The sequence below is a fragment of the Camellia sinensis genome, chromosome 9, assembly GCF_055761805.1.
Source record: "Camellia sinensis isolate YWXY chromosome 9, ASM5576180v1, whole genome shotgun sequence".
Lineage (NCBI taxonomy): Eukaryota > Viridiplantae > Streptophyta > Magnoliopsida > Ericales > Theaceae > Camellia > Camellia sinensis.
Window position 1 is genome coordinate 199,527,128 of NC_138969.1, and position 20,885 is coordinate 199,548,012.

A 20,885-nucleotide genomic window follows, 5' to 3' on the forward strand; every position below is an offset into this window, starting at 1 on the left:
TTGGCAGAACAGTACAGAGCAGAGAAGACAGAGGAGAGAGGAGCTGGGCAAGCGTCGCGGGCTCGTCCGGCAACAATGATCGTAGTTACTAGGCCAATTAGTCAAGTGGAGCCGGACCACTGGCACACCAAGGCCGACAAGTCTACGTTTACGGTGGAGGAGTTGGAGGAGGTTCGAAGGAAGTATCAAATTCTGGCGGAGATAGAGCTGAGGCTACCCACATCTAAGGAGAGGGCGTCGGATGCACGGCCAATAGAATTCACGTTGTATGAGGAGGCACTGCGCGGGGGGCCTGAGGCTACCACTCCCCCAAATAGTGGTGGACGTACTCAATAAGCTGGAGGTGGTGCCAGGGCAGCTGATGTCGAATGCCTGGAAAATACTAATGGCCTACGCGATCGCATGGCCGTAGGCGACCGGAGGGGCGACGATGACAGTAGAGGAATTTTTCTCTTGCTAAAAGGCCTCCGGCCAACAAGAAACGCAGGTCACCTTACAAGCGGTAGCGGGCCAAGGTCTAGTGGCAGGCTTACCATCTTCAGTAAATTGGTGGAGGCCGAGATGGTTCTATGTGTCGGCAAACGGTGGGAGGGGGGTTCGAACAACGTGAAAAGTCCCCACAAAGTTAGTGGAGCCAAAGTTAGGTGCGGTGGCTGAGAATAGGGTGAAGCGGATAAAGAAATGGAGGGAGAAGGGGGGTGCAAAGTGGGACGACCTAGTCCGACCTTCAACCCTGTTTGTGTTGATCTTGGGGCCGCAGCCGACGGAGAAAGATCCTATGCAGAAGGAGTTGGAGGCAAGGAGGAAAACGGAGGAGGTGGAGGAACAGAGGGCGTTCGCCAAGGCAGATAAGTATAAGGAGACATAGTTGGGGCCCGCGCTTAAACTGGTGATAAAGGAGCGAGTCCGACCGCGGCCCAAACTGTTATGAGACAAAGACCTAATAGACTTTGCCCCTCTGCCACCACCAGTAGACCCGTTGAAGGAGAGGGGCAAACAGGAGGTAGAGGCAGTGCTAAAGAAAACAAAGAAGAGGGCGGCGGTAGAGAGGAGTAAGGGCGCCCCTGTTGTAAAGAAGATGAAGGAGGGCGGGGCAGAGGAGGCTCCAGAAGAGGAAAATGCCCAAGTGGCGAAAGAGGACAAGGGTTTAAGTGCCCAGATGGGGGTGGAAGAGAAGGGCCCAAGTGCCCAAGTGGTAACGACGGCGGGACCTGCACCAGAAGTAACCCCCAATCCTAGTGAAGGAAAAATTAGGGTCAGCAAGCCAGAGACGAGTGTCGGGCTGACGACCACCCTATACCACGCACACGCGCTAGCAAGTCGCTTGGCAGAAGAAAGAAGGAAAGCTAGGGTCGCAGCCGACCGCCTCGTTGGAGTGGTAGAGGACACTGCCGTGTGGTCGATGGCGCGGTTGACGGAGGCCGACCTCCTGAGAGAGTTTTGCTCAGCCTAGATGGAGGCAGAGACCTTGACGACTGCCCTGATGAATAAAGCAGCATGCACGAAGATGGAGGTAGAGCCATTGAGGGTCCAACAGGAAGGGATAAAGGCGCAGCTACAGAAACTAAGGGTTGAGACAGTGGGTTGGAAGAAAGCCGCTCAGAGTGCATGCGCAAAGGGGCTGGAGTATGCGCAAAGAGCAAAGAAGATGGAAGTATTGGCGGTGATGCTGAGCTACTTAGCAGAGCGTGCTGGTGCTGAGCTCCTCACGATCAAATCAGAGCTAGAAACGAAACACCGCAAGGCGGTATCGCTAGAGTTCAAGCTGGCGGGCGAGAAGAGGCAGCTAGAGCTAGTCCAATAAGCCTGCACCATCGCCAATGAGAGGTGGAAAGAGGCCCTTACTAACAACGAGGAACAGTGCGACCAGTCGATCAAAGACAAAGAAGAAACAGATCGTCGGATCGCAGAGTTGGAGAAGGCCCTAGCGGAAGAAAGGGCCAAGTTGGCATCTAAGAAGGCAGCGTACCCCGACTTATGCGTAGCGGCCGTAAAGCAATTTAAGGGGTCCGCCGAATTCCAGATGGCCATTGATGTCGCGGTCGCCAAGAGCTTGGCGAAAGAGGGGGATGGGGGGGCTGGGCCATCGGGAGCGGCCGCTGGAGGTAGGAGTGATGAGGAAGTGATCCAAAGCTTCTAACGGTCTGACTTCTACAAGCACAAGATAAACCAGTTCTGGGACAGCGACTGGATGACTTTCAAGTATAAGGCGCAAGAGCTGTTCCCGAACATGGACTTCAGCCTCATGAAGGTAGAAGAAGACGACGTCGCCCAGACCCCCCTAGATGAGGGGGTTGAAGAGAAAGATCTCGCGTCGATCGAGGGAGATTAACTGTATAAAATTATTTGTTTTTGTTTGTTTGTTGTTGTTTTTTTTTTTTGTAATAGAGGTAGTTTCTGTAATGAATTTGTATAAAAATGCAAGTTTGTTAATAAAACAACGAGTTTTCTTATTTACTGTTGTTGTCGTTATTTCTTTTATTCGTAATTTGGAATGGTGAAAATGGCTGAGCAGAATTCAATAAAAAGTAGGTGTAAAAATGAAACTTGTAAGTAAATTGTGATGTAAAAATGGTCAAAATGGGCAATCAGGCTAACTAGTATGTTCACATTTGGGAATATGAAATTTCGTAAGTAAACCATGATATAAAAATGTTAAAAATGGGCAAACAGGCTAACTTGTATGACTAGTGAAAACGGATAGCTGAGACTAGCTTTGATTCAGACCGGCTGAATTCTTCATGCTAGTTCTGACTAAGAATTGGAGGGCTCTGTCGGGCTGAGGTTTAAGTTAGCTCAATCTGGCTGAGGCTTAGGTTAACTCAGTCCGGCTGGGCTTTTGGTGCTCAGTCTGGCCAAGGCTTTAGTTAACTCGGTTTGGCTGAGGCTTAAGTTAACTTAGTCTAGCTGAGCTCTTCGTGCTCAGTCTGGCTGAGGCTTTAGTTAACTCAGTCTGGCCGAGCTCTTCGTGCTCAGTTTGGCTGAGGCTTTAGTTAACTCAGTTTGGCTGAGCTCTTTGTGCTCAGTCTGGCTGAGGCTTTTATTGACTCAGTCTGGCTAAGGCTTTTAGTTAACAAGTTGTTATTGAAACACAACGCAGATAATGGAGATATAAAGTCATTGTCATTTAAGGCACAGCCTGTTGATCACAGGTTTACACCATGTATGGAAATGGCAAAAATGAACAAGTGAGCAGATCGTCGAAAGGGACATACAACAATCGATCAATACAAAAATAGGAGATGCCATTTTACTGGAAATAACGCTTCAAGTGCTCAATGTTCCATGGATGTGGGAGGTCTCTGCCTTCCATGTCTTGGAGTCGGTAAGTGCCTGGGCGGGGTCTGGCCTTAACAACGTAAGGTCCTTCCCATTTGGCTGCTAGCTTGCCTTCGGCGGGATTTTTGGTGGCAAGGGTTGCTTTGCGCAAGACTAGGTCCCCCACTGTGAACTCTCTCAGTCAGACTTTGCGGTTGTAATGTGTTATAATTTTCTGCTGATATGACGCCCGTCTGACAGCAGTGGTTTCTCGGAGCTCTTCGATCAGGTCCAAGTCAACCCGACACAATTCTTCGGTTAGTTCTGGATCTGGGTGCAAAACCCTCGGGGTTGGCAGGTCGATTTCCACTGGAATAATCACCTCAGCGCCGTATGTTAAGCGAAAGGAGGTCTCCCCAGTACGGGTTCGGGCGGTAGTTCAATAAGCCCAGAGTACGTTTGGTAGTTCCTCAGCCCAGAGTCCTTTAGCGGCTTCTAACTTAGTTTTAATGATCTTCAGGAGAGGGCGATTGGTGACTTCGACTTGCCCATTGGCTTGGGGAAGACCTGGGGAAGAGAAACATGGTTTAATGTGGAGCTCTGCACAGAATTTCCTGAACTTGGCGTTGTCGAATTGTTTGCCGTTGTCTGAGATGATGGCTTGAGGGATTCCAAATCGGCATACAATCGACTGCCAGATAATCCTGGTTGTGTTCTGTTCAATGATTGTAGCGAGGGGTTCCGCTTCCATCCATTTAGTGAAGTAGTCAATGGCAACTACAGCAAACTTGGTTTGGCCCCTTCCGATGGGCAATGGACCAACTAAGTCGATGCCCCACTTGGCAAAGGGGTAGGGACTGCAGAGCATAATCAGTTATGTTGGAGGGACATGAGGGATGTTGGCAAAGCGCTGGCATTTATCAGACTTAAGCACAAAATTGGTGGCATCTTGGTGGAGAGTAGGCCAGAAGTAACCGGTATATAGGATTTTTTGGGCCAAAGATCTTGCACCCGAATGATTACCACATATGCCCTCGTGGACTTCCCTCATCACATAGGTTGCTTGAGCAGGACTAAGACACTTGAGGTATGGGCACGAGAATCCGCGTTTGTACAGTAGGCCGCTGATGAGGATGTAATTGGACGACCGGACTCTGACTTTGGCGGCCTGCTGTTTATCGTCGGGCAATTCCCCACTTGTCAAAAATAGAAGGATATCTACAGCCCATGGGATAGGTTCATTTTGGAGGAAGTGAACCTCCTGCCGGTTTGGCGAAGCAGCCGAATGGGCCAGGTATTCAAGGCGGACACCATGGATGAGGTTTGACTGGTCGGCCGAGGCTAATTGGGCCATTTCGTCTGCCTTGGAATTTTCTGACCATGGGATGTGTTTGATATGGAAAGTGTTGAAAAGGCGAATAAGAGGGAGTTCAATGTCCCTGTAGGCCCGCATCCTATCTTCCTTCGTGTCGAATTCCTCCGTAATCTGCCCGACGATCAATTGGGAATCACTGAACACTTGGATATGGCTTACACCAATGTCTCTGGCTAGGCGAAGACCTACTATCAAGGCCTCATATTCGGCATCATTATTGCTTGCGTCAAACAGGAAACGGAGGGCACACTTGAAATAGCCACCCTCAGGAGCAGTGAGGATGAGACCAGCCCCACTGCCTTTTTTGCAGGATGATCCATCGACATTGAGGATCCAAGAATGAGGGTCATTTGCCTCAGTGTTGAATTGCCTTGGTGGAGGGAGTGCGGTTGGAGTCGGATTGGTAAATTCCAAGATAAAATCGGTGACGGCCTGTCCTTTGATCGCCGTTTGAGGTCGATAAGAGATTTCAAATTGACTGAGCTCGACAGACCATTGCATAAGTCTGCCGGACAGCTCTGGTTGTTGCATTACCTTCTTCAATGGTTAATCAATGAGGACCACTATGGAGTGAGCTTGGAAATAAGGTCAGAGTCGTCTTGAGGCTATGACCAAGGCAAGGGCCACTTTTTCCAGCAGAGGGTAGTTCTGTTCTGCCCCCCTGAGAGCTCGGCTAATGTAATAAACTGGACGCTATACTGAGCTGTCCTCCCTGATGAGGGTTGCACTGACTGCGGTGTTTGATACAGCTAAGTAGAGAAAAGGGGTTTCGCCTGAGAAAGTAGGGGGGGTTGGCCATGCACTGCTTCAATTGTTGAAAGGCCTCTTCGGATTCGGTGGTCCACTCAAAGGCCTGTCGGAGGACTTTAAAAAAGGAGAGGCACTTGTCTGTTGCGCGGGAAATAAAACGGTTGAAGGCAGTGACTCTACCGGTAAGCCGTTGAACCTCTTTGACCATTCTAGGAGACCGCATTTCTATCAGGGCCTTGATCTTTTCGGGGTTGGCCTCGATGCCCCGCTGACTGACCATAAAACCCAAGAATTCCCAGATCCTACGCCGAAGGCACACTTCTTTGGATTCAGTTTCATTTGATACTTGCGTAGGCTTTCGAAGGTCTCTCGCAGGTCTGTCAGATGATCAGAGGAGAGTTTGCTCTTGACAAGCATGTCATCGACGTAGACTTCCATGTTCCGACTTATCTAGTGGTGAAATACGGCATTGACTAACCGTTGGTAAGTTACTCTGGCATTTTTCAATCCGAACGGCATAACACGATAGTGGTAAGTTCCTCTGTCTGTGATGAAGAAGGTGTGTTCTTGGTTAGTCGGGTGCATCAGAATTTGTTTGTAGTCGGAGAAGGCATCCATGAAACTGAGCATCTGATGTCCGGCAGTGGCGTCGACAAGCAGGTCTATGCGGGGGAGAGAATAACTTTCTTTGGGGCAAGCTCGATTAAGATCGGAGTAGTCGACGCAGAGTCGTCATTTACTGTTGTTTTTACGGACCAAGACCATATTTGACAGCCATCTAGGGTAGTCTACATTCTTGACAAACTGTGCCTCCAGTAGTTTGTCTACCTCTGAGGCAATGAGGGCATTGCGTTCTGGGTGAAAGACACACTACTTCTGGCGGAAAGGTCGGAAGTGGGGCTCAATACTAAGACAATGTGTGATGAAGGAGGGATCAATACCCGGCATGTCGGAATGGGTCCAGGCAAATACATCATTGTGCTCGGTTAGGAGGGCTATAAGGTCGGCCTTGGCGTGGGAGGATAGTTGGCTACCAATCTTGTCTTTTTTTGTTGGGTTGGTAAGGTCTATGGGGACTTCAACAAGTTCTTCCACTGGTTACCCTCTAACTAACCCGTCTGCGTCTCTAACGTCAAGTCCTTCGATGATCATAGCCTCCTTCAGCTTGACCTCTTTGAGTGAAGCAACGTAGTATTCTCTGGCCACCGTCTGCTCTCCCCTCACGGTGCCAACCCTGAGGTCGGTAGGAAATTTCACTGCCAAATGGTATGTGGATGTGACAGCTCGAAAAGCGTTAAGTGCTGTGTGGCCGAGGATTATGTTATAAGCAGAGGGACAATTGACGACAAGGAAAGTGAGTAACTTGGTGGTCTGTCGTGGATACTCTCCAATGGTGATGGGGAGATCGATGGAGCCTATGGAGGTCACCCGATCCCCCGTGAAGCCGACCAGCGGGGTTTAGAGAGGGGACAATCTTTCTTCCCCGACCTTGAGCTGGCGGTAGGCGTTCAGAAAGATGATGTCTGAAGAGCTGCCGATGTCGACAAGCACCCGTCTGACTTTGTAATTGGACAGGAGAGCGGAGATGACGGGGGGGCCGTCGTGAGGGTAACGGATGCCTGTGTAATCAGCCTCCATAAAGGTGATGGGTTCCATCCACTGTTTGGGGTGTTTGAAGGGGCAGTCCAATGTTGCGATTTCTTTGTCGGAGCCCTACCTGATTTTTCTGAGTTCGGCTCACTGGGCCAAACAGGATGGTCCTCCGCATGCAAGCCCGCCAACAATGACTCTGATCTCTCCAACAGGGGGAGCAGGGTTGCCTTGTGCTCGGGGTTGCTATGGGGGCCGATCATTGCCTTGGTTTGGTTGTGCAGGTTGTTGGGGAGGGATGCGTCAGCGGTTTCCCCCTGTAAGTTCGGTCCTTGGCCGTTGTTGGGGACGGGCTGCCGTGAACCGACTGAGGCGCCCCTGGCGTATCAAGCTCTCTACTTGGTCTTTAAGGTTAATACATTCCTCAGTGTTGTGGCCGTGGTCCTGATGGAAACGGCAATATTTGGATTGATCTCGCCGGTTGGAAGGAGACCGCGAGGGTTGTGGCCATTTCAAGTTATAATCTCGTTGGATTTGGTTCAAGACTTGTTCCATGGGGGAATTGAGGAGAGTATACCGCTTGAACCGACTGAGTGGTCTGGTAAGTGCTGATCGGTCGGCTCGAGCAGTTCGGTCAGTATACTGAGGTGTTTGTTGTGTATATTGGGTGGTTCTGGTTTCAGATTCCTTTCTCTTCTCTCTGGGGCTTAGGTTTTTAGTTGTAGAATCTTGGCGAGCGGCCACAGAATCTTCGGCGTTCATATATTTTTGGGCTTTGGAAAGGAGGGTTTTTATGGAGGTTGAAGGGTTTTTGGAGAGAGGGAAAAGGAAGTTAGATGATCGTAAACCAGCCATGAAAGCCGTGAGAATAGCTTTGTCGTCGTTTTTCGCCACCTGCAAGGCCTCGGTGTTGAAACGAGTGACGAAGCTACGTAGCAGCTCCACCTTTGTCTGACGAATGTTGAGGAGCTAAGTCGCCGAGTGCTGCTGACGCTGGGCACCAGTGAAATGGCTAAGAAATGAATCACTTAGGTGTTGGAAAGTAGAGACGGAGTCCGTCGGCAGCTGACTAAACCATAATCAAGCCGACCCCTTAACCGTTACGGGGAAAGCCCGACACATGATCTCATCAGGAAAAGCATGGAGGATCATTAGGGTCTTGTAGGTCTCCAAGTGGTCGACTGGGTCCGTTGTGCCATCGAAAGAGCCGATCGAGGGCATTTTGAACTTAGGAGGTAGGGATTTGTCCCTGATGGAAGCGACAAACGGTGAATTAGCTGTTGTGGAGGGTTTATCCTGTATGTTCTGAATGACTCCTTGAAGCTAGAGTTTCATGGCTCGGAGTTCCGCATCCCATATAGGAACATTGTCACCACCAGAATGCAATGGAGGCTGGACATTACTGGCCTCTCCCTTGGGAGCAATTGCTTGGACTGATGGATGTAGGCCCCGAGGTGGCGGGTTTATATCTTGGGGTGGGGTTTGCAAACCCTCCAAGTTGGAGAGGTGGGCTTATTGAAAGGGATGGCTCGGGGTTTGTTCTCGGTTAGGTGGGATATCTTGTGGTGGTGAAGGAGGCACAATGAGGTCTCGCTGAAGTAAAACATTGATTAAGGCTTGGTTTTGTTCGGCTAAGCGGTTGATACTGTTGGTGAGTTCTGTGAAATATTGAGGTTGATTGTTTGGGTTAGGAGGGTCAGCTTGGGGGTCGGCAACGTTGTGTTAAGAAGCCATGGATCTCGTGTGTGACCATCCACCATGGTGGGTGGCAAGGAGGAATTATCGGGAATAGGTCTCTAGCAACAATGAGCACAATTATCACAAGGAGTGAAAGCTTCACACAGATGGCGCCAACTGATGATACTACTCATCCCTGAAGAATGGGTCGGGCTGATCCACGCCTCCCACACCGTTATCCGGTCGCTGGGCCCACTGAGAAACCTGCACAAGAGTCCAACGGGGAACGGGAGTCCCCCAGCGAACCTTCCGACGAGCAAGTTAGAAAAGAGAGACTAATGGAATGTAGAGGTAGAGGGATGATGGGGAACTTAACTTTCTTTTTGTCTTCGAAACCTGCTTACATCCTTTGTTCATCATTTCCTTGTCTACTCCGACCTGTCATGTTGGACGAAAGTCTATGCTCTAGCTTGCCTTGTTCATGGTGAGGTTGTTCTGTTCCGACGTGAAGGGGTTATCGCATTAAATGCTGCAGGGGACCTCATTAATGGCTGATGTGTGGTGCAATAACTCTGCAGGATCTTTGCCTGCTTACGTGGCTGGTTCTTCTCTTGACAAGTGTTTAGATGTTATTGGTTCTTGGTGCAACATTGGGTTCCAGTAATGTTGAGCTTTAGTGTTTGAATCGTGCATTGGGCTCTAAGTAGTGGGTCAAAAGCCCCTATGGGCCCACCTGTGTCAAATAATAATAATAAATAAAATGGGTCATACAGAATAATTGTGCAGCCTATACAAAGCCCAACAGTTAGAGAAGTGCATGAATGGAGAAAGAATGCTTTTACATAGCAATAGCAGCAAGCAAGTAAGTGATGATGATGATGATAAAAAACAGACGATGAGAGAAGCAGGATGAGAAGGCGCTTGAATAGTGATGATGAGGCCATACTCCACCGATTTCGCCACCCTAGGGCCTCACTCCACCACTACAGTCGCTGCCTTCTCCACCACCGCCCTTGGCCACCACTGAAGTTACTGTAATCACCATCAGCACAACACTAACTTTGGTTGCTGCTGATGAGAACAAGGGTTTCATCTTCTCTTCCTTCAAAAGTTGAAATCGAGAGGAAACACACACACACACACACACACACACACAGAGCAACTCAAGACAAAACAAATACCTTTTTTTTTTTAGAAGTCACAAAATATTCTATTTATTTTCAACGATGCTAGTTATTATGAAAGAAATATCATAAAATTATTTTGCTCTTGAATTAATTTGTAGTATTTTATTATATATTATGCAATCATTTTTAAATTAGTTTTATAGACGAAGGAGAGTGATTAAAAGAGTTTTTATGGTTAGCATGTGGACTTTATATCATTTTTTATTTAGTTATTAATAAGAATTTTTATATTACCAAGTTGTTAAGGATTTAAAAAAATGTTTGCAAAGGTAAAATTATTCATAAAATATTTTAAATATGAAAATTAAGATTGAGTGAATCAAATATCTAAAATAATTGAATTTATTAGAATATAAAAATATCTTATGAATTAATTGGGATTCAAGTACTTCAAAGAATTTTTTAATAAATTTCCCTATTAGGATTGAAACTTTGTCATGTAATATTTGTTTTCAAGCTAACCTCAACAAACAAGTATTTTAGTTATATATGTTAAGAACCTTTACACAAATCAATTATATAGGTTTAGAACTAAGAAGTTAAACTCAATATAAATATATATATATATAAAATGTCTAAAATATAATTTTTATTTAATTTAATAACTAAAATATTTATTTTTTTTTTATCAATTTTACTTAACTCAAACACGCAAATGTTTAGATTGAAAATAATTAAAAAATTTAGGATTTAAATTGATAAAATTAAAAATTTAAGATTTATTTTGTTATAAGGCTCAAAACCTTAGATATTTATTATTTATTTATTTTTTTGTAATTGTCCCTATCTTTTTATTTTATATAATAGTATAGATAGATAGTTTGTTATAGGAGTGTTCACCGTTCGGTTCAGGTCAATGAATTTTCAATCCGCCATCCGTTCATCGGATTGGCCGATTGAAAAAAATCAATCCGCATCCGTCAACCAGATTGACAGATGCGGATTGGCAGATTAGTGAATGGATGCGAATCGGTTTGACGATTTAAATTTTTACAAATTTTGAACATAACACAACAACTTGTCAACATTTTTCTTTGGATAACAATCCAACTCAACATAACCAAAAGATTATCAAGTAAATTATCAAATATCAATAATAAATACATATAAGAAAATCATTCATTATTAAAACTATTTCATTATTTTTTTTATTTAAAAACTATTTAATTTGATTTTTTTAAACAAACAGCAAAATTAAGCTTTATATTTTCCACACAAAGATACCAAATATCAACACTTGTCATTTTGATAAAAGAATTTATAAATTGAAAATAAATTGAAAACACAACAGAATATCTAAACAAATAGAAAATACCAAGTCTTACAAATTACTAGGGGTGCTCGAGGTTTGGTGGTTCAGTTGCAGTTAAAGGAACCTCAAATTTGTCATCCATCCAAAACTAGGCAGATTCGAAAAAAATTAATTCGTAACTGTCTTCTTGTCATTACGTATCTGTCCAAAATACGACGGATCGATTCGGTTCGACCGGTTTAGACAAATCGAAATATCCGCTAAACACCTTTAGATTGTTATATTGTGACGAATATGAGTTAGCTTGAAAATGTTAATATTAGATTAAACATTAAAAATAGCCTATAAATTGAGTTTAAATTGAATTTTATGTTAATCTTGACTCAAGTGCTATGGTTAGTTGTCTCGGTTAATGCCCAATTTATGAGTTTTTTGGCCCACTTATTAGTTGATTCTTGAATTGATATATTTTTTGGATGATAAAAGTGCAGTAAATGTTTTGATGCCTAACAATTTTTTAGATGCCACATGTATTTTTTAACTTTTAAGAATAAAAAATTTGATTAATATCTTTAAATAAATATTTTCAAATTTTAAAATTATAAGGCTACAGTTATATTTGAATTTTTTTATAATTTTTAAATTTCAAATTGGATATGGATTAAATAGGACTTTAATTCTCTTCCTTCTCTATATGTAATGAAGGATTATCATTACAAATCTAAAAACTGTGAAATAAGAATGTAAATTTATAATTATTTTAAATAGAAAAAGATCATTGTACACACTATTAGATGATATAATAGAATATCTCTCTACTATAAATATGCAAATGAGAAGATCACAATCCGATTAAATATGGCTAACCTTTTTTTTTTTACATAAAGATTTTTAAATTTTTAAATTATAAATACGAGTAAATGGGCCAATTCATTGCAGATTCTTTGGGCCAACTCATTGCAGATCTTTGGCTCATTTATTATAATATAAAAATTAAAAACTTACCATAGTAATTATTAGTGTATTTAATGAAATGGTAAGAGAATTATACTATGAGAATAATATTAGGAATCATGAAAAAAATATCATAAAATGCATCATGAAGATTTTGCATCCCTTGATTAGTGTGTGATATTTTATTGCATGTGTAATTTAAAGATGAAAAATCTTTCATGATCATTTTCATAATATTTTTTTCATGATCCCTAGCATTACTCATAGTATAATTACTAATGTAGTTTTTATATTTAAAATTTTTAAAAAGTTAGAAAATTATGTCAAAACTTTGAACCTCAAAGTGGCAGTAATGTTTTTCTTATATAATAGTATAAATAGTTTCTTTTTTGGGATATGTATTCATAAATTCCTCTCCACCTACTTATATTTCATTTAGTTGAAATTATTTTATTATGTTTCAATAAGTCATATGAGTATTATAGTTACCAAAACATCTCCAATAATAATATGGTAAAGTGCGCATTAATATTTACATTGACAGAGTAAATGGAAACATTCACACTGTCAAATTTATTTAATGTGAATATTTACATCACCAAATTGCTAAGAGTTAAAAAAAATATTTGTAAGAGTAACATTGTCCATAAAATACCTTAAATATAAGAATTAGGATTTGGTAGATCAAATGTCCAAAACAATATGATTTATTGAAATACAAAAATATCTTACAGACCAATTAAAATATAAGTACTTGAAAGATGATTTTTGAATAAATTTCTCTTTTTTTTAATATATTTGAAATATAAATAGTTTGTTGTGTTGTGACGTATATTAGTTAATTTGAAAGTGTCAATATTAGATTAAACATTAAAAATAACTTATTAGAAATTAATAGTTCGAATTGAATTTTATACTAATCCATGGCTTAAGTCCTGTTGTTAAAAAATTGTCTTGGTTCATGCCCAATCAATGAGTCATTTGGCTCACTAATTGATTTAATTTTAAAATTGGTCAAAATTTTTTGAATGATAAATGTGCATTAAATATTTTGATGCCTTAAAAATTCTTACCTTTTTTGACATCACATTTATATTTTAGTTTCTAAAAATATTTTTTTATTAATATCTTTAAATAAATATTTTTAAAATTTGAAATTATATAAGATTACAATTATATTTGGAATTTATTTTTAAAAAATTTTAATTTCCAAATTCGATATGAATTAAATATGGGTTAAATATGGTTAGATTTTTATTTTTGTTTTTTTTACTTTCTATTTAAAGTTTTTTAAATTTCATAATTATAAATACGATTAAATAGGTCAATTAGTTGCCAATTCTTTGGCACATTTACAATTAAAGAAAAAAAATGATAACTTACCTTATTAATTAATAGAGTATTTATAAAATGGGTAAAAAACAATAGCAATAAAATGGAAAGATCCAATGGTATAATTATAAATGTATTTTGTAAAATTTTAAAAAAATACAAAATTATATTAGAATTTGAGCCTCAAAGGGGTTAGACCATCTCCAACGTTGCATCTGATTCAGTATCAAATTTGAATTTGATGAAAAAAGTCACTTTTTCTGCTCCAATGATTTCACCAAACTGATATCAAACTGAGAACAGAGCAAATTTTTCACCAAACTGAAAATTTGCGTGAGCTTCACCAATTCACTGTGCTGTAACGTTGCAAGTGAGTCCATCGGTCAACCTACCGAACGTCCGGCCGGTCGACCCACCGTTCGACCGGAAATAGGTTCAAACAGTTCAAAATAGATAGGTTCAAACAGTTCAAAAATGTTAAAAAAAAAAAAAAAAAAAAAATTTAGCCTTACCGGTCGACCAACCGGTTGACCCACGGGATGACAATTCCTTTTGATACACCGTTGGAGCAACTGATATCAGATTGAGAAAATGAGCCATTTTTTACTCAAATTTGGTGAAAAAAATACTGAACCGTTGGAGATGCTCTTAGTAATGTTTTTTTCTTATATAATAATAGCCAAATACCGTGTTAAAAATAAATAAATAAATAAAATTAAAATAAAAACTTATATATACATGTAGGGTAATGCTAAACGGTGTATATCATATGTAAATTATGATATTTGTTGGATTGATTACTATCAATGTTATAACTAAATCTTTTGCAACTAATATATATGTATATATATAAATGGGAGCAAAAAAAAAAGAGTTGTTTAAATATTACATAAAGTATAATCACCACAACGTGTAACCAAATAATAATTAAGTCATAACTAACACTCAATAAGTCTTCAAAAAATATAATTGGAACGTATGACACTCTAAAATAAGATTCTCCAAATTTCATTTTCCTACATACACTACAAGAAAAGGGGGTAAAAAACACGGAAGCATTAGCGACGGCGCTTGTCCCGTCGCAAAAAATGGTTTTTTGCGACGGCAGCTTAAACCGTCGCAAATGAAGGCTTTAGCGACGGCGTTGTCCCCGTCGGTAATAAAAAATGTGCGGATAGGGGAATAAATGCATCAGTATTAGCGACGGATGTTTTTACCGTCGCCAAAAAAATGTTTTGAGACGGCATACGTTTGCTGTCGCAAATAGTTTACATATTGCGACGGCAATTGTCCGTCGCAAAAAAGTCTAATTTAAACGGCGTCGTTTTATGAACAAAGTACTTTCCATTTGCGACGGTGTAAAACCTACCGTCGCAAAAAGTGAAATTTTTTTTGCCCCCGCTCTTCCCTATTCATCTTGCCGCTCGATCAAAACATAATCCAAATCCCTAAATGTTTGAAACCAATTTCTTTCCCCCAAATCCCTACGAAGCCGAACGGCTGTATTGATCATTTCAACCAAATCCCTATGAACAGCGAACGGTGGTGCTGCGGCGAGGACGACAGGTATGCTCTCTCTTTCTCTCTCTCTGTATATATATATACACATCTATATATATATATTGATAATATATACATTATTAAATCTGTATATATATATATATATATATAAATCTGTATCAATATATATATATTGATAAATCTGTATCATCTATATATATTGATATATATATAAAAATATGTAAATTATATATAAATATATATATATATATATATACATTATAATTCTAATTACATTGATATTATTCCCAACTTAAAACTAAAATCTGTTTTCATTGTTTTCCAATCATTTTATTTTTTTGAAAATAAATAATAACACTTAATTTGTATATTTAAATAAATAATAATAACATTTATGGAAACACTCATTATTTCCAATCATTTTATTTTTTTGAAAAATAATAAACTTTTAAAAATTCACAACCTATTTTTATATATTTAAAAAAAAAAATTGTTAACAGGTCTCTTATTTGTGGCCACTTGCTAAAAATGTTGGAAATGAAAATATACATGACTTATAAAAGTGAATGATGTATAATCATTTTTAGCCTGATTAATCAATTGTTTTAGTAGGGGTGTTTACATACTAGTTTAATTTGTTTATGAGATGATCCAAGTACTAAACCTATCCTTAGAGAAATTTTGGAATCATAAATTGTGAAATTTTAGAAATCGAACCAAAACCAAACTGCAAAATTTGTTCAAATCCAGTTTAGTTTTACGATTGAAGAGTTTCAAAAAACTTCATTGGTATACTTCAAATTTCATAATATAACCCAACAAATTTCTCATATTATATACACTACTTAATCACTAAAGTAATGCAATTCTCAATAATATAAGAAGTGTCCAATATAAAATAAAATAAAATAAAAAACTCAAAGTTTAAGTCTTATAATAAAATAAATCATGAGTTTAATTTTGCTGATACTGTTATTGATGTACCTATCATTTGTTCTGTTTTTCTTCCAGACAACTGTATCGAAAAGTAGTCTTTTTGATCATTTGATAAACTTTTGGGAATTTAGGCCGGGACTTGATCCAGGAACTTGAAGCCTTTATTTTTTGGTGGATTTTAAGTTCCAGTCACCACTCTATCGACAGGTAATGGTTCTATGCTTAATTTGGTTATACTGTACATCTATCTAGTCTGTGAACTTCATAACCATAGCTAATGCAGTTCTACTATCATTTCATTATATGTAGTTTTTGCATTTTCTTTCAAGGAGAGCATATCTTACAATGTTCCCAACATGTAGCGTGCGAGGCATTTAAGTATTTACATTACCTGGTTGATCTTTGCTGGTGTGTTTGTGGAAGTAATTTGTAGTATGGAAAGTAATTGGGCCTCCATATATATAGATAGAAAAGAAACTTGGACTGGGCTTTCTTATTCTACTTTGTTACATAAGATTATGTATGTGATGTTCAAAATTATAATATACAGAATAATGATCTATCTTTATTAAATAATTTTTGAGACAATATACTTGATTAGTATGTTTTTGTATAACTCATCTATCAAGCTTATAAATAATGCCGCATAGTATTATGGAATACTAATAATTTGGAGAATTCTACCATACACATCCATTTATCATATGCATCATTAGTTATGTCATTTTTTTTTTCTTTAGTTATGATGAATTATCTTCGTTAATTATGATATTATTTTAGTTAAGACTTATAAGATCTTTGGTTGTGCCTCATGTGGTGTTTGGTTATGATTTATTTATTTTTTAAGTTATGACTCAGAAAGTATGAAATTATATCATTTTTTTCTTCAATTAATTGATCTCACGTGTTGTTGTATAAGTATTTCATTTTTTATGTTATCCTATTAAATCGGTAAATAACTAACTAGGATAAGACTACCTACCTATTTGAGAAAAATTTGATGGATAGGTATCATGGTACATGAATACGTAGGTATTATATTTAGAGTTACTTTGATGAGATATTTTTGTGGATGTGTACAGATGATGGATAAGAGTTGGATCGATTTTCCAAATAGGATGTCGAGCGAATACATTAATGGGATTGATGAATTCCTTGTGTTTGCCGACACTAATAGGGTTGAAGGTTCGATGATCAGTTGTCTGTGTAGGAAGTGTGAGAATCGATACTATTTTGTACGAGAGGGTGTACGGGAGCATCTGATTTTGAATGGTTTTTTTAAAAAATACAAACATTGGATTAATCATGGAGAATCTTACGTATCTCTGCATGGTAATCGAGAGAATGAAACATTAGCTAATTCAGACATTGGGGATGATATGATTGGAATGATACAAGGGGCTATGGGAAATCCACATGCCGATACAAGTGTCGAGGGTGATGAACCACAGGGGCCTGATCCCCATGCATTTGAACCCCAGCTCGATCCAAATGCAGAGACTGCAAAGTATTTCAAACTTCTTCAAGATGCACAAAGTGAATTGTATCCCGGTTGTCAGAAGTTCACATCTTTGTCATTCATTGTTCGACTTTTACATTTGAAGGTACTTAATCAGTGGACAAACAAGTCTGTTGACATGCTGTTTGAGTTATTGAATGAGGCGTTCCCGTTGGGTGTGAAACTCCCGGACTCATATTATAAAGCTCAAAAGGTCACAACAGATTTGGGCTTCACGTATGAGACGTGGGATGCATGTCCCAACAGTTGCATGTTGTTTCGAAACGAGGACGCCAATCTTGATAAATGTGTCATATGCAACAGTTGTAGATGGAAATCAAATGGTGATGGTGGTTCAAATGGTCCTAACAAAGGTGGCAAACGAATAGCTGCAAAACAGATGAGGTATTTTCCTTTAAAGCCAAGGTTGCAGAGGTTGTTTATGTCATCCAAGACGGCCAAGTTAATGAGATGGCATGCAGAGGAACGAGCTGATGATGGTGTCTTCAGGCATCCTACTGACTCCCTTGCATGGAAAGATTTTGACCGTCGGAATATTGACTTTAGTAATGATTGCCGAAGTGTAAGGCTTGGCTTAGCATCTGATGGTTTTAACCCATTTAGAACGATGAACATAGTTCATAGCATTTGGCCTGTTGTGCTCGTTCCATACAACTTGCCGCCATGGATGTGCATGAAGCAACCATTTCTAATTTTAGCCGTGCTTATTGACAGCCCAAAAGGACCTGGTGACAAGATTGATGTGTACATGCAACCGTTGATTGAGGAGTTGAAAGAACTATGGAATGAGGGTGTGTCAACATTTGATGGATCAACAAATCAAATGTTTCAAATGCATGCAGCTTTACTGTGGACAATTAGTGATTTTTCTACATACGCAAACTTGTCAAGATGGAGCACTAAAGGCGAATATGCATGTCCTTGTTGCAATAAGGAAACTACATCGTGTTGGTTGAAGCATAGTAGGAAACAATCATACTTGGGTCATCGCAGATTTTTACCTACTGGCCATAAATTCCGGAAGGATAAAGTATCATTTGATGGTAGTCGGGAAGTCCGACTCAAACCCAAATTGTTGTCTGGAACTGAGATGTTGCTACAATTAGAATCTGAGGGTATTTTAACCCAATACAAGAGGGATGACCTTAAGGAGAGGCATAGGAGACAGGTAGAGAAGGAGAAAGCTGGACATCGCACCCACAGTTGGAAGAAAAAGAGTATCTTTTATGAATTGCCACATCGCACCCACAATCTAATAAGACACAACCTCGATGTGATGCATATAGAGAAGAATGTTTGTGACAATGTGTTGTGGACAATATTAGGGGTTGCAGGAAAATCGAAGGACGGTGTTAATGCTCGGCGTGATTTACAAGATATGAATATTAGAAAGCCCCTACATTTGCAGTTAAGAGGGTCGAATAAAACCTATTTACCAGCAGCACAATTCACGATGACCAAGGATGAGAAAGATTTGTTCTTGAAAGTGTTGAAGGAAGTAAGAGTTCCCGACGGGTATTCATCCAATATATCATGTCGTGTGCGCTCACATGATAGAAGTATTGGGGGTCTTAAGAGCCACGATAGTCATATTCTGATGCAACAACTTATTCCATTAGCTATTCGAAGATCGTTACCGAAGAATGTAATTGAATCCTTGATTGAATTGAGCAATTTCTTTAGACAATTGTGTTCAAAAGTGAATCGTGTGACGGATTTGCAATATATTTAAGATCGTATCGCTATAACACTTTGTCATTTAGAGAAAATATTTCCTCCGAGTTTTTTTGATATAATGGAGCACTTACCTATACATCTAGCTGATGAAGCCTTATTGGGTGGAGCGATTCAATTTCGATGGATGTATCCAATTGAGAGGTATCTTCTTACTTTGAAGCAATACGTGCGTAATAGAGCTCATCCTGAAGGATCAATTGCTAAAGGATATCTTACGGAAGAATGCATGAATTTTTGTGCACAATATCTCAATGATGTGGAAACCAAATCTAGTCGACCCGTGAGGAACTATAGTGGTGCTGATAATTTGGGTCATGCTATTGGTGAAAGCACAAGCTTTTATCTTGATAATACTTCTTGGGTACAAGCTCATCGGTACATCTTATTCAATACAAGCGCGGTTCAACCATTCATAAAGTAGGTTAAGTCACTCACTCAATATTTTATTATGTTTTATTGAATTTTCTACAAAATTTTTTGTATTGCTAAAATTTCAATCTACACAGCGAACACCTTGAAGTACTTAAGCTCAAAATGCCTCGTGTTGACGATCATCAGCTTCGGCATGAACATTTTGAAACTTTTCACATTTGGTTCAAGGAACATGTATGTATTTAACTCTATAGCTTCTAGTTACTTAAGTCTAACTACATTTTAAATTTTACATTTTTGTGTAAAATAGGTCCAAACTTTGCGAAGGACTACTGATGTCATATTTTCTGAAGAGATTATTCTATTGGCAAATGGTCCTCATAACTTGGCAAGGAGGTTCAACGGGTATATACTGAATGGGTTTCGGTATCGAGTAAAGGCCATGGATGATCGTCGAGCCACACAAAATTGTGGTGTAGCTTTGAAGACAGATACCATAAGTTATGCTAGTCGAAAAGAAAAGAATCCTCGTGTGGGGTCTGTGTACTATTATGGACAATTGACAGATATTGTTGAGATTCGATATTCCAATGAGAAAAAACATGTGTTGTTTAAGTGTGATTGGATTGACAATATTCACGGAAAGAAAGAAGATGTCTTCAATTTCACGTTGGTGAACTTCAATCATTTGTTGTACCGAGATGATCGAATTACCAATGAACCTTTCATCTTGGCGTCCCAAGCAGAGCAAGTTTGGTATGTTGCAGACCCGTTACAACCAGACTGGCAAGTCATGGTGAAGATGTCTCAAAGAGGTTTATTTGATATGAGTTCGACTGATCCACAAATCGAGCCATACATGAGCCAACAATTGGAAGAAAATGTAATGCTTCGTGATGAAGAAGTTGGTTGGGTGAGGGAAGCCGCAGAAGGGGAAACAGTTGATGTTCAAATAGGCTGATAGTGGTGGAAACATTAGTAATTCAATTAAGGCCAAGGTTGTAGTTAATCATCAATTTCTTAATTTACTTTGTCTTTGTAATTGTATTAGTTCAATTAATGTCATATTATAGTTGACGACAAACCATTGTCTATGTTTCTAATGTCAATTAATGTTATATTGCTTACAGATTATTATGGGAAGGAAGAGGAAGCCTGATCATCCCCAGCGCATGATGTCTGATGTGCTACGTAACAGGACATCAGTAGCACCACCATCAGAGGAGGCATCACATCGGCCACTATCGGAGGGGCCTTTAGTGGCACCACAGCAGCTACCATGTACTCAGCCTCCATGCCTACCTTTGGTGCGTCCACCATCAGTGCCACCACAGCAGCTATCATCATCAGTTTATGAGCCATCCGCAGGTATATAAATTTGCTTTGATTTATATGAAAATTATTTAAACATACATTTATTTATGC

The 20,885-nt window shown here is 39.7% G+C and overlaps 1 protein-coding gene across 1 annotated transcript; it reads right to left on the reverse strand.

Moving 5' to 3' along the window:
• Positions 1–1,975: 1,975 nt before the first annotated feature.
• LOC145800052 (uncharacterized) lies at positions 1,976–5,164 on the reverse strand. The gene is made up of 2 exons (XM_082889710.1): positions 4,418–5,164; positions 1,976–2,218 (listed from the first exon to the last, which is right to left on the reverse strand). The coding sequence occupies exons 1-2, from the start codon at positions 5,162–5,164 to the stop codon at positions 1,976–1,978; spliced, it is 990 nt and encodes a 329-aa protein (XP_082745836.1).
• Positions 5,165–20,885: the final 15,721 nt, after the last annotated feature.